Source organism: Protopterus annectens, chromosome 10.part0 (genome assembly GCF_019279795.1).
Source record: "Protopterus annectens isolate FY-2018-M chromosome 10.part0, PAN1.0, whole genome shotgun sequence".
Taxonomy (NCBI): domain Eukaryota; kingdom Metazoa; phylum Chordata; order Ceratodontiformes; family Protopteridae; genus Protopterus; species Protopterus annectens.
The window spans coordinates 341,099,683-341,113,972 of NC_056744.1; the positions used below are offsets into that span (position 1 = coordinate 341,099,683).

The 14,290-nt window shown below is 40.3% G+C and overlaps 1 protein-coding gene across 3 annotated transcripts in view; it reads right to left on the reverse strand.

Annotated features, from left to right (window-relative positions):
- LOC122813109 (quinone oxidoreductase-like protein 2) overlaps positions 1 to 13,947 on the reverse strand; it is a 666,821-nt gene extending 652,874 nt beyond the window's left edge. For 2 of the 3 annotated variants that reach the window (XM_044085237.1, XM_044085236.1), the window contains exon 1: positions 13,832 to 13,946. In XM_044085237.1, the coding sequence (XP_043941172.1) occupies positions 13,832 to 13,923 (92 nt within the window). In that variant the 5' untranslated portion in view covers positions 13,924 to 13,946. Of the gene's footprint in view, positions 1 to 13,791 lie in introns of all 3 variants that reach the window. The other variant, XM_044085238.1, reaches the window with a different exon arrangement.
- Positions 13,948 to 14,290: the final 343 nt, after the last annotated feature.

A 14,290-nucleotide genomic window follows, 5' to 3' on the forward strand; every position in this document is an offset into this window, starting at 1 on the left:
CCATTGGGATTGAGAGGTTATCGGTTCCCCAACAGTATATCTATGAGAGATTGGATTTTTAAAGAACTTATTACTTTATATAATACGTGGGCCGAAGCACTGAAACAATTAGGCAGAACACAGAAAAAGCAGGGCTCTTAAAGACACAGGTTTTGGACTTGAATAGTTCTATTTTAAACTATAGTGACTTTTTATCTAACAAGTCTTTGTATGATAACATTAGTCAAATTACAGAAACATGTAGCATTCTTAATTAAGAGAAAACGTAATAAATTAGCTTGTGACTCTTTAGTGTATGGTAAAAAAACAGGCTTTTTTCTTAAAAGAAATGAATGTGGACTTGGATTTGGGAATGTTGGATTCTGGTGGTTCTGTAGTTCCTATTAATATTACTGACTACTAAATTACCTTCTGCATCAAATAATATTAGCGGCGGTAGCCACAGTATGGATGGGAAAGTCAGTCCCAATTCTGTTATCAATAATCTAAGTGTTTCAAGGAATTTTTCTTTTCAGTTTTTGTCCCCAGTGGTGGGCAATATAGGTCGGGGGGAGAAAAGGAAGAGGGAACCAGGAACACAGAAAAAAGGGAAGGGGACGAAAGAAATAGTCTCTACTAGCAAACTGTACAATTCAAGCAATTTACAATTTGTACGTGAACAAATCAGCATTTTCGAGAAAGGATTTTCATTCGTTCCATCTTTAAGGTTCTCTATCATAGATACTGTGATTGATTTACAGCTTTTTGTCAGGAAGCTTAATTTAAAATACTTTTTGATATAATTAAAATGGCTGCTGAAGTTTCGTGTAGGAAAACCTAGTAGTGTTAATCCTAAATTGTTGTCCACCCTTAATGTTTTTTTCAGATTTATGGGAGAATGATTTTCGATCCCTACTTAATAGTAAACCTAGCAGGAGGTATTACAACTTAAACTCTGATGAGTTTGTGGCTTTGAATTCTCTTAGAAAGTGTAAAAATTATTGATTTATGAAGGCTGATAAAGGGAATGTCCTGGTTATCATAAATATAACTGATTATAAAACAGCCATTCTTAAATTGCTGAGTGATAAAGATGGTTACAATTTGGTTAGTAAGGAATTTGTTTGGAGGAGTTTTCTCAAATTAGATAATTGTTTACTATAATTGCTCAACTAGGGTTATATAGACTTGGCAACTTTTGAGTTTCTATTAGTGGAGGAACAACAATTAGGTATCATTTTCAGGATACCAAAACTACATAAGGATGTGGTGAACTCTCCTTTCAGACCAATAGTATCAGCCAAGAAAATTAAGACCGTCACTTTAGCTCATTAGTCGTTTGAAGCCCCTAACATTGCAAACTGATTTGATTTTTTTCTGAAGGATTCCTGGGAGTTTTTATTTTAAACTTGCTTAAGAATTTTACTTTTACAGGCCATGAAACCTTGCTTGTAACAGTGGACGTTGTTTCCTTGCACACTTCTATCAATCAAGAGATAAGTATTACATTTGTTAAAGACTTTCTCAATCATTATACAGACTTTGGCCAGAATAAGATTAATACTATGTGCTTATTGTTAGACTTGGTACTAAGAAATATATATATTTTTGTTTTTGATGGAAAGATTTACCAACAAAAAGTGGGGTGGCAATGGGTGCTAAGATGGACCCCGCTTTTGCTATTTTGGTTTTGTTAGTGGAAAGCAATCATATTGACTAAACTGGAAGGTTTTAAATATGTTGCCTTTCATAGGAGATATATTGATTTGTTTTTTTTATTTGGACTGGGGCTTTAGAAGAGTTGCACATTTTTTGGATGACATTAATTTAAATGGTGCTGGATTAAGATTTATGTTGAGCTGTGCTTGGACCAGAGTCAGCTTTTTGGATCTCAGCATCTCTATGAATATGGATGAAAAACTTTTTTCCAGCACTATTTTTCAAAAAGATACTTACTCAGACAGTTTCTTGCCCTTTAAAAGTATGCATCCCCATTTTATGAAAAATGAAAATGGTTTGTAGACAAATTATTCATCTTAGTATGTTGATTAGTGACGATAATTTGTTCTTAATGGAAACTGACAATTTTTTTTATTTAACATTTGTTAACCAGGAGAGTCCGACTTGGAACAAAGCCAACTTTCAGTGGAGGCCCAGGGAGAAATGCTCCAGAAGCATGTCTTTGTACCGTGGGAGAAACCGGAGGAAACCTACATGAATGCAGGGAGGACATGCAGACTCCACACAGACGGCACCCCAGACGAAAATCGAACTGGAGAGCTACCGCTGCACCACTGCACTGTCCACTGAAATGAATTGATACATTTGTTTCCAGAAACTACCCAACAGCAAAACTAATGGAAACTAGAGATGAAATTATTGGGGTAAGGCATACGAAGTTTCCTCCCATTTTATTAAGTGGGTTTGTTCCCAAAGTTAACAATGTTGATTCAAATAACATTAAGAATCTTGCTTTCCCTGTCCCGATATGTGTTGACTCTTATGATATTAAAAAAAATTTTGTTGATAATTGGAAAGTTATTTTAGGCAACAGTGATCTTTATATGTGTAGCTGGGGATTACCCACAAGAAAGTTTCTAGTATTAAATCTTTATTAGAATTCAGGGACCTTTGGACACTTACCCATGTTATAACTGCAAGCAATGTAGGTTTATCAGTTCTGCCCAAAGGGTTTTTCTTAAACATTTGAATAGAACTGAACAAATGCAAGAGTACAAGTACAGTTTATTCAGCTACCTATGCAGATTGAAAATGTTATTACGTACGGAAAACTATGAGGGCTTTATATAAAAGGATTGATGAAAACTGGACAGCTATTAAAAATGTGATTTTACTAATGCCATAGCCAAGCATGCCAGTGAGTGTCCCAATTTTAGGAAGGTTACATTTTTTGTATTAGATTTTGTGGGTCCCAGGCCATTTGCAGATGATTACAATACTGTTTTGGAAATAAAGTAGTTAAAATGGCAGATTTCTTTAAGGGCAGATTGTGTTCCTGGTCTCAATGGGCTCATTGATATTAAGTATTTGTTGAAGAATCGAGCTACTCATTAATGATTATTTTCATATTATATTTGATTCTGTTGTGGTTAATTTGACTGTTTTACTGATGTTTGATTTTCACTGGTGATTTTGATAGCAGCTTTTACTATTTAAATAGGGTTTTGTGTATTTGTCATCTGTTCTAAAGAAGTTCATAAAATTAAATGAATGAAAGTGCTCAACTATTTTACCTTTTAGTCTTATTTGGTCTTTTGAGTTTAAGCACTTTTTCGTTTTTTAAGTTTTCGTTTTTTAGTGCTTTTGCTGTTGGTGTTTGGTAACTTCATTATTTACAAATAAAAATGGTGTAGTCAAAAGCCACGATGAAGAGAGCAATTTGAACCTTACACTACTGTGACAATGAAATGGAATCCCATTAATTCAGTGAAGAAAACATCAAAAATCAACGTCACTTAGAAAAATACTAACAGTACACTTGGAGAATTAATGCAATGTTCAAAGTCCAGTTGCACATGGAAAGCACAGCCTCAAAATCCACTTTGGCAGGGAAAGACAAATGCTAGAAAAAGTTTGCATTCTGCATGCTGACCAGGCAGTTCACAGCTCCAAATCAAACCTGCTTCCTCCACTGTTTCCTTCATACATAATGTAATCCTTCCACACATTCATAATGTTAAAATGACATGCATAGCCGGTCTTAGGCATCTAGGGCGCCGCTGTAGCAGGGACGCTTTTCCAGTATTTATTTGGTGTAGGTACACCAGGATGGGGGAACCTGGGTGGTGTGGGGGGTGCCGTTAAGCCCTTTTGCCTAGGGCACCAGCTGACCTAAGGCTGCTGCCAATGACATGGAACACTCTACAAATTTGTCAAAACCAGCAATTAATACATATGGTTACTCAACATAAGCTTAATTCTATACCCTGCAAACAGCAGCAAGTGAAACATAAGAGAATAGTAAGCTAGATGAATATATGTCCAGAGTTTTGGTCAGCTGTAACGACTTTTCAAGCAGCTTCAGTCAGTGCAGTGATAATTAAATCCCTCTACCACCACACCATTGCAGGACAGAAGTCTCCACACAAACCATGCATTGCTGACATCACTGTATCCACAGTAAGAATGTTGCACCCAATCATACGACAGCAGCGCATTACTAGGAAGGCACAATGGTGACAGGACTATATCCACCATCCATGACATTTACTTATTAAATAGTCATGACATCCACAATGCATGCATCCATGAAGGAAATAACAGTGAAGATTTAGAAGGGCTTCACAAACTAAAATCAAGCAGTACAGTGGATTAGCAGGCAACGATTAAGAACAGCATAGTTCCAGCCAACACAATCTCTAGTCCAGGGAGCCAGGGCAATCAAATAGCATAAAGCATGACTCATCACCACTGCACTGCAGAAACGAAAAAGAACATGGAACATAAAATAATCATTTTTAATGAGCAGAAATGACAAAGGTTAATTAAAATTAATGGCTGACACTGCTGGCTTGACAACTACTCACTGCCATCTAGCTGAACCATATCCCTAAAGTTGCCCTTAATATTTGTGCTATACTAAACTTAATTCCTCAAAACAGCCAACTCTAATTGCATTCTAAGGTGAGCCAAATCATCAAGGCAAGAGTGATGCTGCGTCCTACAACTACCAGGATCATTGGTTAGCTGCGTTTTTAACAAAAGCCATTGTCCATACAGTCGCAAGGTTTCTTGTGTTCCTCTGACATTGACAAATATGTGCACTATCTTTTCTTGTGGATCCACATGCGGGGGGTCCAACTTTACAAAGCTTGTGTTGTGCTCTTGCATCTTCAGCAGTGCATCCCAATCTGATTAACTTCTTCATGCTAGCAACACTTTGACAGTGACCCCCCCTCTGATGCAGTTTTGTTACTAATGTCCCTTTATCTTTACAGCTTATTTAGTGTGTTAACATCTGCAGATGACCCTAATAAACTAGCAATTTATACCAGCAATTTAGAAAATTAGGAATATCTAAATGGCGTGAGCTGCAAATATCAAAACACATAAGAAAAAGGTTCAGGTTTCTGTAAATATAGCCAATTCAATGTGCACAAAGGTGACCTGCAAAATCTCATCATGAAAGATGTTACTGTAAAATTAAAACTTTTATAATTATAAAGACGGCCTCTCCGGTGCACTTACTGTATTGTTTGTTATGAAAAGTAGTGTAAAAGACCTGTTGGAGACAATACAGCCCTGTCTTTTAAATGGGTTTTAGTTGGCCTGAGAGCTGGCTTTTCATTACACATTCAGGTCTCTCTGAAGTAACAGTATCACCAAAACTTTTAAGTGTCCTTATCTTTCTAAATGTTGTTCTGTTCCTCATAACATTTGAGCTTCTGGCCAAAAACATTATTACAACCATTAAATATAGATTTCTGTTTGGAATCAGTTGTCCTAGACAGGCAAGCCGAACAAGGCAGACCAGACATAGTACAGTTGTGTACACTTACCATAAATGTAGATGTTTGAGTGTATTCACTGTTGTAGTCATCACATTTAGCAGCTTCTAGGATGGCCCTGGTAGGGACACCTCTGAGAAAGGCTGTAGAGGTAGATGAGCCCTGGGTGAATGGGGTCTAATCCCCTGTGGGATAGGTTTTCCATGGTGCTTATAGCAGAAATGAATGCAATGGCCTATTAATTTAGAAATGGTTTGCTTTGAAATAGCCTTCCCCTCTGCCCCTGCAGCAAATGCCACCAGCAGTTGTTCAGATTTCTTTTGAGGTTTAGCCCTGTCCAAGTAAACTCTAAGTTGTCTGTGCACATCTAGGGAGTGCAGTATCCGTTCCCCTTTGTTCTGTGGATTCGAAAAGAAGGTTGGCAAATAAATGGACTGATTAAGAGCCACACTGGATACCACCTTGTGCATGAAAGAGGAATTGGTCCTGAGGGACACCCTGTCCGCATGAAAGCTGATGAAAGCTCCAATGTCATAAGGGCCTGTAATTCAGATACCCTTTTTGCTGAAGTGACTGCTAAAAGGAAAGCTATTTTCCAAGAAAGGAATTTTAACTCTGCAGTTGCAGTTGGCTCAAAAGGAGGAAGAGTGAGTTTTTCCAATACAAAATTAAGGTCCCAGGCTGGAGTTGGGGCTCTCCTGGGTGGTCTTAAGTTTTTGGCCCCTCTGAGGAACTGCTTGAGCAATGGGTGAGAAAAGAGGGGTGGTTCTGTGTTGTAATGAGCTGAAATGGCTGAGGCGTGAATTTTGATGGTGGAAAAGGAAAGGCCCTTGTGAAGCATCTCAGTTAAGTATTGAAGAATCCAAGGTAAATTGGGTGCTGCTGTGGCCATCCCTTGAGTTTGGTTCTAGGCACAGAATCTTTTCCATTTTTCAGCATAAGATTTTCTAGTACTAGGCCTCCTTGCCTCCAAAATGACATCCAACACTTGTTTATTGAGGGATGGTAACAGAGAGATTAGATAATTAGCCAGGCTGCCAGGTTCAGGGTTTGAAGCTGGGGGTGCAGAATCTGACACTCCTGCTGAGACAGCAGGGTAGAGGTCTGAGGTAGGTGCCATTGGGCCAGCAGTAACACACTGCGCAAGAGGGGGTACCAGTGTTGGTGTGGCAAGTCTGGTGCAATCAGTATCATCCTTGGTTTGTCCTGCTTAATGTTTAGTATTACTTTGGAGAGGACAGGCAGAGGAGGAAAGGCATAAACTGATAGATTTTTCCAGCTGAAGGACAGAGCATCTACTTTCCAAACTTGTTTGTGGGGAGTCCTTGTACAGAATTTGTGCAATTGGTAGTTCTGGGGGGAGGCAAACAGGTCTATATCTGGGATCCCCCATTTGTTGATCAGCATGTTGAAAATCTTTGGTTCCAGTTTCCACTCGTGGGTCCATGAGATTTCTGCTTAGTTCATCTGCCAGTGTATTTAGTTTTCCTGGCAGGAATTGAGCCTGTAGATGAACTTGGTAGCTCATGGCTGTGTTCCACAGAGCCATGGCTAGTCTGCAGAGGGGGTAAGAATGAGTAGCCCCTGCTTACCACATAACAGTGGTGTTGTCCATCTTTACCATTAATTGTCCTGGAAGAATGTGGTCCTTGAAGGCCGTCAGAACATTCTGTACAGCTAACATTTCTTTTCGATTGATATGCAGGTGCATTTGACTTGGGTTCCATTTGCCCTGAATGCACTTCCCTGCCAGGTGAGCCACCCATGCATAGTCCGATACGTCTGTTGTTAGGGTTTGGGCGGCAGGGGGTAGAGTGAATGGTAGTCCTTTCTTTTGGTGGCAGGCCTCTGCCCATCAAAAGAATTCTAACTGTAGGCAAGGTACGATAGGAATCATTGCTTCTAGAGCCTGAGAATGTTGACACCATAGGCTTTTTAGATACCATTGTACTTTCCTCATGCAGTCTTGCATATGGAATTAGTAGAATGCACAAAGCCATGAACCTCAAAGGCTTGCAGTTTCTGCCTTGCAGATAGCAGGGTTTTTGTGGCCACTAGTTTGAAGTAAGTTGTCAAATGAATTTGTTTCTCTGGCGTGAAGAAAGCCATCTGGGAAGTTGTGCTCAAGCTTGCTCCCAGGAATATGATTTGTTGACAGGATACCAGTTGCGATTTCTTTTCATTTATGGTGTACCCCAGACAAGTTAACACCTTTTGTACAAATGCCAGATGATTCAGAAGTATGTTCTGGCTTTCTGCCTGAATTAGACAATCGTCCGGGTATGGGTATATTTGAATATTTCTTTGTCTGCAAAATGCAATGACTGGAGCTAGGCACTTTGTGAATACCCTGGTGTTAAGCCAAAGGGCAGTGCAGAGAACTGATAGTGCATGCAGCCTGCTTTGAAGCATAGGTATTTTCTGCAAGCTTCCCTGATTGGGATGTGCAGGTAGGCTTCCTTTAAATCCAGTGTTGCCAACCAGGTATCTTTGCCTATCATGGGAGGCAACTGGTGAAGAGTTAGCATCTTGAATTTTGGAATCACCAAAAAGGTGTTTAAGATAGACAGCACCATGAGTTGTCTTTTCTGGGTACCAGGAAAAGTCGTGAGTAGAAACCTTGACCCTTTTCCTCTTCTGGCACAGTCTGAATAGCCTTTAACCTTAAGAGAGAGTACTGTACTTGATTTTGAGCCTCTGCCCACTGATTTGGGGGTAGATCTGGCCAACCGTTTGTGGTTGGTAACGTGTGGAAGTGAAATCTGTATCCTTGGGAAACTATGTTTAAAATCCATTTGTCCTGGGTAACGAGTTCCCGGTTTTTCTTTTGCAGAGCAATCTTTCCCCCTAAAGGAGCAGTCAGTTGAGAAGTGCTTGGAAGTTTTAAAGTTAAGTCATTGAGACAGCTTACCATATGGGGAATCTTACTACTCCCTGATTTGGAAGTGGGAGCCCCCCACTGATTAGTCCTGTGTGTGCCCTAGAACTGAAGCCTGGGTGTTCTGCTGGTTCTGGGTTTGAAGTGAGAAGTCCTGGAAGAGGCAGGAAAGGACCAATTTTTTGAGGGCCAATGCCTACTAAATCTAGGAGGCTGCACTTGTAAGAAATCTTTGACAGTTTGCATAGATTAAGCGTTTTCCTCCATCTTTTTAAGAACTTCTTCTGCTTTGTCGCCAAACAGGCAAGTCCTGATTTAAGGGAGCATCCAGCAATTTAGTTTTAACATGATCTGGCAAAGATTGCCCCTTAAGCCAAGCATGCCTTCTAAGAACAGACCTGGCGACAGCAGCCCTGCAAGATGCCTCTAGTGAATCAAAACCACATTGCAAAGTATATTTAACAACTTGTTCAGCACAATGCATTAAATCCTGTAAATCCTTATTTTCAGCACAATCAGGAATCAACATAATGTTCTGTTTAAGCAATCCAATAATATGCTGCTGATACTTTAAACTTATGAAACTGGCAATTTACGGCCCTGATGGCCAAGGTTGCAGAGGTGTATACCTTCTTACCCCATCTATCCAGGGCCCTGGAATCTCTATCAGAGGGGGTAGGATTTTTGGCAGTAGTAGCCTTAATGCCCTTGGGTCCCTGTGAAATGGTCTCAGGATCCGCAGTAGGATTTTTAAAAAGGAACTTGTGAGAATCAGGAACCCTGTAATATCTATCAGGTTTTCTGGAAGCAGGAGGTAGAGAGTCAGGGGCCAAGCTAGATTCTGAAAAGGCATCGTCACCAATGTCCAGCACAGGAGGGATAGCTAAAGGCCTGTGTTGGGGCAAGAGTAAAAAATCTCTAAGCCTCTTTTTAGAATTAGAGTAATCCTGGCTCTCTCAGAGAAAATGCTCCCTAAGAGTATGCGAGGTTTCACCAAAAGAAAAATCCTCTGGGGGAGAAGCAGAGGGAATAGAGTCCTCTGCGTCAGAATCCTCATAGGTAGATAAGGGAAACCCTGGTCATCAGAGGAGACAGAAATTTCAGAATCCAGATCAGAAGTATCATAAGCAAATTCAGTCCTAGGTCTCAGAGGGGGGAGGTTGGCTTCCCGATTAAAGTAATAAGGTCTTCAGCCATTCTTATAATTAGTTTTTTTAGGCACAGAGGCCTGACCATGTGGTCTGGGCGGTTTCCTAGGCATGGTTTGAATTTTAGGCCTAGAAGAAGATGGCGTCTGTTTAATAAGCAAGTCAGTAGGCCTGAATACACCCTCAAAAGCCAGTACCTGCACAGTGGCTCCGGACCCATCCAAGGTACAGACATCCGCAGGTTCCACACCTGAAGCATCTCGCGGCATACCGGACTCTGAATGGGTCTCAGCAAAGGCCTGCGAATCTGAAGTAGCGGGTATCAGGGGCTGCGAAAGCACCTCACTGAGTACTGGTGAACTGGCGACTAGCTTAGGAGAAGCGTCGTTGGCAGCTATGGACCTAGGCGAGCCTGTCTCTGTCTTTATCTTTGCGTTTTTCAGAAAGTCAGTAGTCGGGTGGCTTACCGAAGACATATCTGGATAATTGAACCAAGTACCAAATTATTTAGAAGCCAAAATGTACAGACGACAAAGAGCTTGTGGTTTAAATAAGGCACAATACCGACAGAGCGACGTCGTGGTCAGGGCCTTGGTAAGGAATACAGTACGAATGAAAATCTTTATGGGGTATTTGCTTTCCATAAGAAATACAATTATTGACTTTTACTGACATTGGTTTAGAGCAAGAAAAAGTTTCCCCAACGTGGTACTTAGCTTTAGTTGAAGACTTCGGTTTTGAAACTCGAAAATGAAAATTTCAGGAGTCAGATGACCGGCACTTGCGAACTGCTTCAGCTTCGGTCACCGCATGGCAAGAAAGACGGATGTATTGGCATCGGCTGTATGCTTTATACCCCTGACTACTTGACATCATGGAATATGAGACAGCAACCGACGCAGGACCCAAGACTTTGATAATCAGGCCGACTAAGGGCTAATGCAAGCAGATAACCCAAATGTGATGTCTGCAACAGTGAAACACGAAGAACATTTACAGCCCCAACAATCTCCAACTCATCCTGAGGAAATTCCAAGTAAACTGAAAGATATAATCATTCCAATGTATCCAGGGTCTACCTCAGGGTCTTCATCCAATGGGCTATGTCTGGTACACCTCCCACAGGACATGCCTGGGAAGCATACTCATAAGGTAGCTAAATGCATCATGAACAACTAGTTTCAGAATGAAGCAGCAGTGGGCATACTCTGAGCCTCCTGGACTGCTTAGTTCCTAACTTTGCCACTGTAAAGTAACCTAACTTATGCTGCTTGTATCCCCTCAACCTTAACTTGTGAACAGGACTCCAAGATACTTAACTCCTTCACTTAAGGTATCTGCTCCCCCTCACTTAAAGCGGGTAGTCAACTCTTTTCTGGAACAGAACCATGACCTTTAATTTGGAGTGCTAATTTTCAACCCAACCACCTCACACTCACAGAATCACCCCCATGCAAGCTGGGGATCACATTCACTTGAAGCTAAGAGGGCCTCTTTTGCAAAAATCAATGACAGCCCTCGCATCAACAAACTGGACACTCTCAAAACCTTGGCTATGCCGTGATATCCTGCCCAAGAAAGTCGCATACAGAAGATGAGACAAGTCAAACCCTCAATAGAGTCTTACACACACCTTCAGCATACCAGACTTAATAGCAAGAATACTGACACGACTATCACTTCTGAAATACAGGAACAAAGAGTCACAGTGCAGTGGCCCTGGGACCCAACACTGTTGTACCACTTTGGTGTCAGTTACTTTGCATTCAAGCATAAGTTGTCTGCAAAACTTCTTTTGTGAATGGCTCCCATATTTGACAAAAGATTTTGGCAAGTCTGCTCTGGGTGAGCCTCTCCCAACTAAAATAAACATCCTGCATGATCACACTATTTATGAAGCCTAGCACAGCCGAATCATAACACTGATGTTTTAAACAGCAAAACTCATACCTATATATCTCTCAATTGTCCAGAATTCCCAGATTTTTGCCTCATATCTTTGGTCTATTTCTCAATTTGTGGTTACACAGGATAAGTCACTAAATAATGACATTTGTTTGAGTTTCAGGTATCATACCTTTCAAGAAAATGTATGCTAATGCAAAACCTCCCATTCTAGCAACTTTTTAATTTGATAAAAGCAAAGCAATTTTTAAAGTCTAAACCTATTTCGTGGGCCTTTGTCCCCCAATTATTTTTGCATTTGTTCAGATTTCAAGTTTATGAAAGCAATTTTTTTTTTAAATCTGTCCCTATATTTGGGCCTTTGTCTCTCCGGTATTTTTGCCTTTTTCCAGACTTCTTGCACTAAGAGGTTGAGAGGTATGCAAAAATCCCACCTCAGGTTTCCTCTGAAAAGAGGTCACTAGCTTAGTGGGACTAATCTGATCAAAGGTTAAATAAAAATATGGTCTCCAGCTCATAACATATATTATGGTCTCCAGCTCATAACATATATTATGGTCTCCAGCTCATAACATATATTTCTTAGATTCAGTTTAAAAAGTTTCTTTGCATGCTTTTCTAACAAGGCTTTTGCTGCACAGTCTCATCAGCAATGTGCCCGCAAAAATGTACAACCTTCCTTATGGTGCAAAACAGCTCCAGTCTTGCATTTATCATCTGATAACCAGCTTAATCCAATTCAGAGCAGCACATAGCTCCCAAATGTCCCTGATTTCAGGGATTCCCAGATCCTGACCCAAACTTTAGCTCCGCCTTTCTTAAGCTCTGTTAAAAAATGGTGACTTTTAGAAAAAAAAATATGCATTACTTTTAATACATAATGACAATTAGTGACTAATGAATGGATGGGTAATCGGAAATTTACCCCTGGCCTGGCTCCTATGTCTCTGATGGACAGAAGCAGTCTACCCCATATAAATCAAATTTGTGGATCCCATTTGATTTGCAAGGCTAGGCTTTAAGGGCCTTAGTGGTCGTTAGCCTAACATATGAACAATAACTAAGTTATAGACTTCATTTACTTCAGAAAATATATATTAATTCATAACTTTTATTCGGCCAATACCCCATATAAACTGTCCCTGAATCTGCATAGAGCTACCACCACATCAACTGTCCAGATTTTTACCTCGTATTTGATCTACTCCCATAGCTCTCAACCTTCCATCTCCAAAATGAGGAACACTAGTCCTTATAATGTGGAACAAATGGGCAAAATGTGGAACACATACTAATGGCTAACAACTTCAGCTAAGAAGGTCATAGGATGGTTAAAATATGCTGGTTTTACTTATAAAGAAGATCATTTAATGAATTAATATGATTAATTTCTATTTACAATGGAATTCACTTAAAAAAATTCCTAACACTGAATGTGCGACTCTTTCAATGTGGAACTTTGAGGAACGTGAACTTTAAGAGCCCAAATGAGGTACGTTCCTCGTAATGAGGTACATTTGAGAGGTATACTCCACATATTTATGGTTTTCACACATATACCTGGGATGATCAGAGGGCTGGAGTCACTAAATAATCTGAGGTTCATACTTCATATCCTTCAAAAAATGTATGTTAATACTAGCAACTTTCTAAGTTTATAAGAGCAATATTTAAACTCTGCACCTATTTTTGGGCTTTTTCCACATTTCTTGCTCTAAGAGGTTGAAAGGTAAGGCTACGAGCAGCAGCGAAGCCAATGCCTATTCCCAAAACTTAAAGGGCACAAGAATGCAAAATCGTCCTAAAAAATGAGCGCCAAAAGTTTGATGCGTGCATGCCCCCTCCCCCAAACAAACGCAACGCCTAAATTTGAGCCGCAGGAAATTCGTAAAATCGATACACCAACAAAATGAGACATGTAGCTGAGAACGACTGAACTGAACAACCAACCGCAACGATGCTGCAACTTAGTCCCCTCTAGTACTTTGCCGATACTGCTTCTTTTTATTGTAAATATTTAACTTACAGTTACACAGTGTTCAATGAGAGCATTTCGTTAACTGGCCAAGGAACGCACTACGGAATTAACAAAATAATCGTTATTTATGGGTTTATTCTTTGCCGTTTATGCGTGGGACTGGCTCTAGACTTTGGAAGTAAACTTTATCCGCATTGTGCAACATTTGCTTAACAACTGAAACTGTTTCAAAACAGTCACTCAAAATTGAGAAAATAAAAATCTCCAAATCCTCAACACAGAAACTGGATAAGATAAATAACAAGAATAACGATGATAGACATAAAGCGTTACATCCTGTACGTCATGTAGAGCTCGTACCTCAAATTAACTCTTACTACACAGCACTTACAACTTAGCAGAATCGTCCAGCCCACTAAAAGGTAAGCCCATTACCTATTATTTGTGTGCACCCACCCTCCGCCACCAGTCGCACCTGCAGAATCGTTGGAAAAGCTGCTGTAGCAATGTTTGCTTTCTCCAATAGGCGAAGTTTTTCGTAACCAAACATGCAAAATTCCTCGCCATCTTTTCCAGAAAACATCTGTAGCTAGAAGTAATAACTGCGTGACGTCAAGCTAGCGCTCCAGACAGTGTCATTCTCCACGGGGCAAAGTTCGCCGCCATGTTGCCTTTACTTTTCTACTATTTTTGTAGTGTTCGAAGTGTGTCTACACACTGTTAAAACTGTCTTTTTTTACTCTGTCCACTATGCATAACTAATCATACCACTCAATCTTCCATAATTTTAGCTCAAAATAGTGCTTTGTTCTTCATAATCCCTAGCGATTTGGGTGACGAGTAGTTTAATTATTTTATATATCTCTCAACTGTCTGGACCCGCGGTGGTAGCGTTGTCGCCTCATACCTCTCAAGTGTACCTCATTACGAGGAA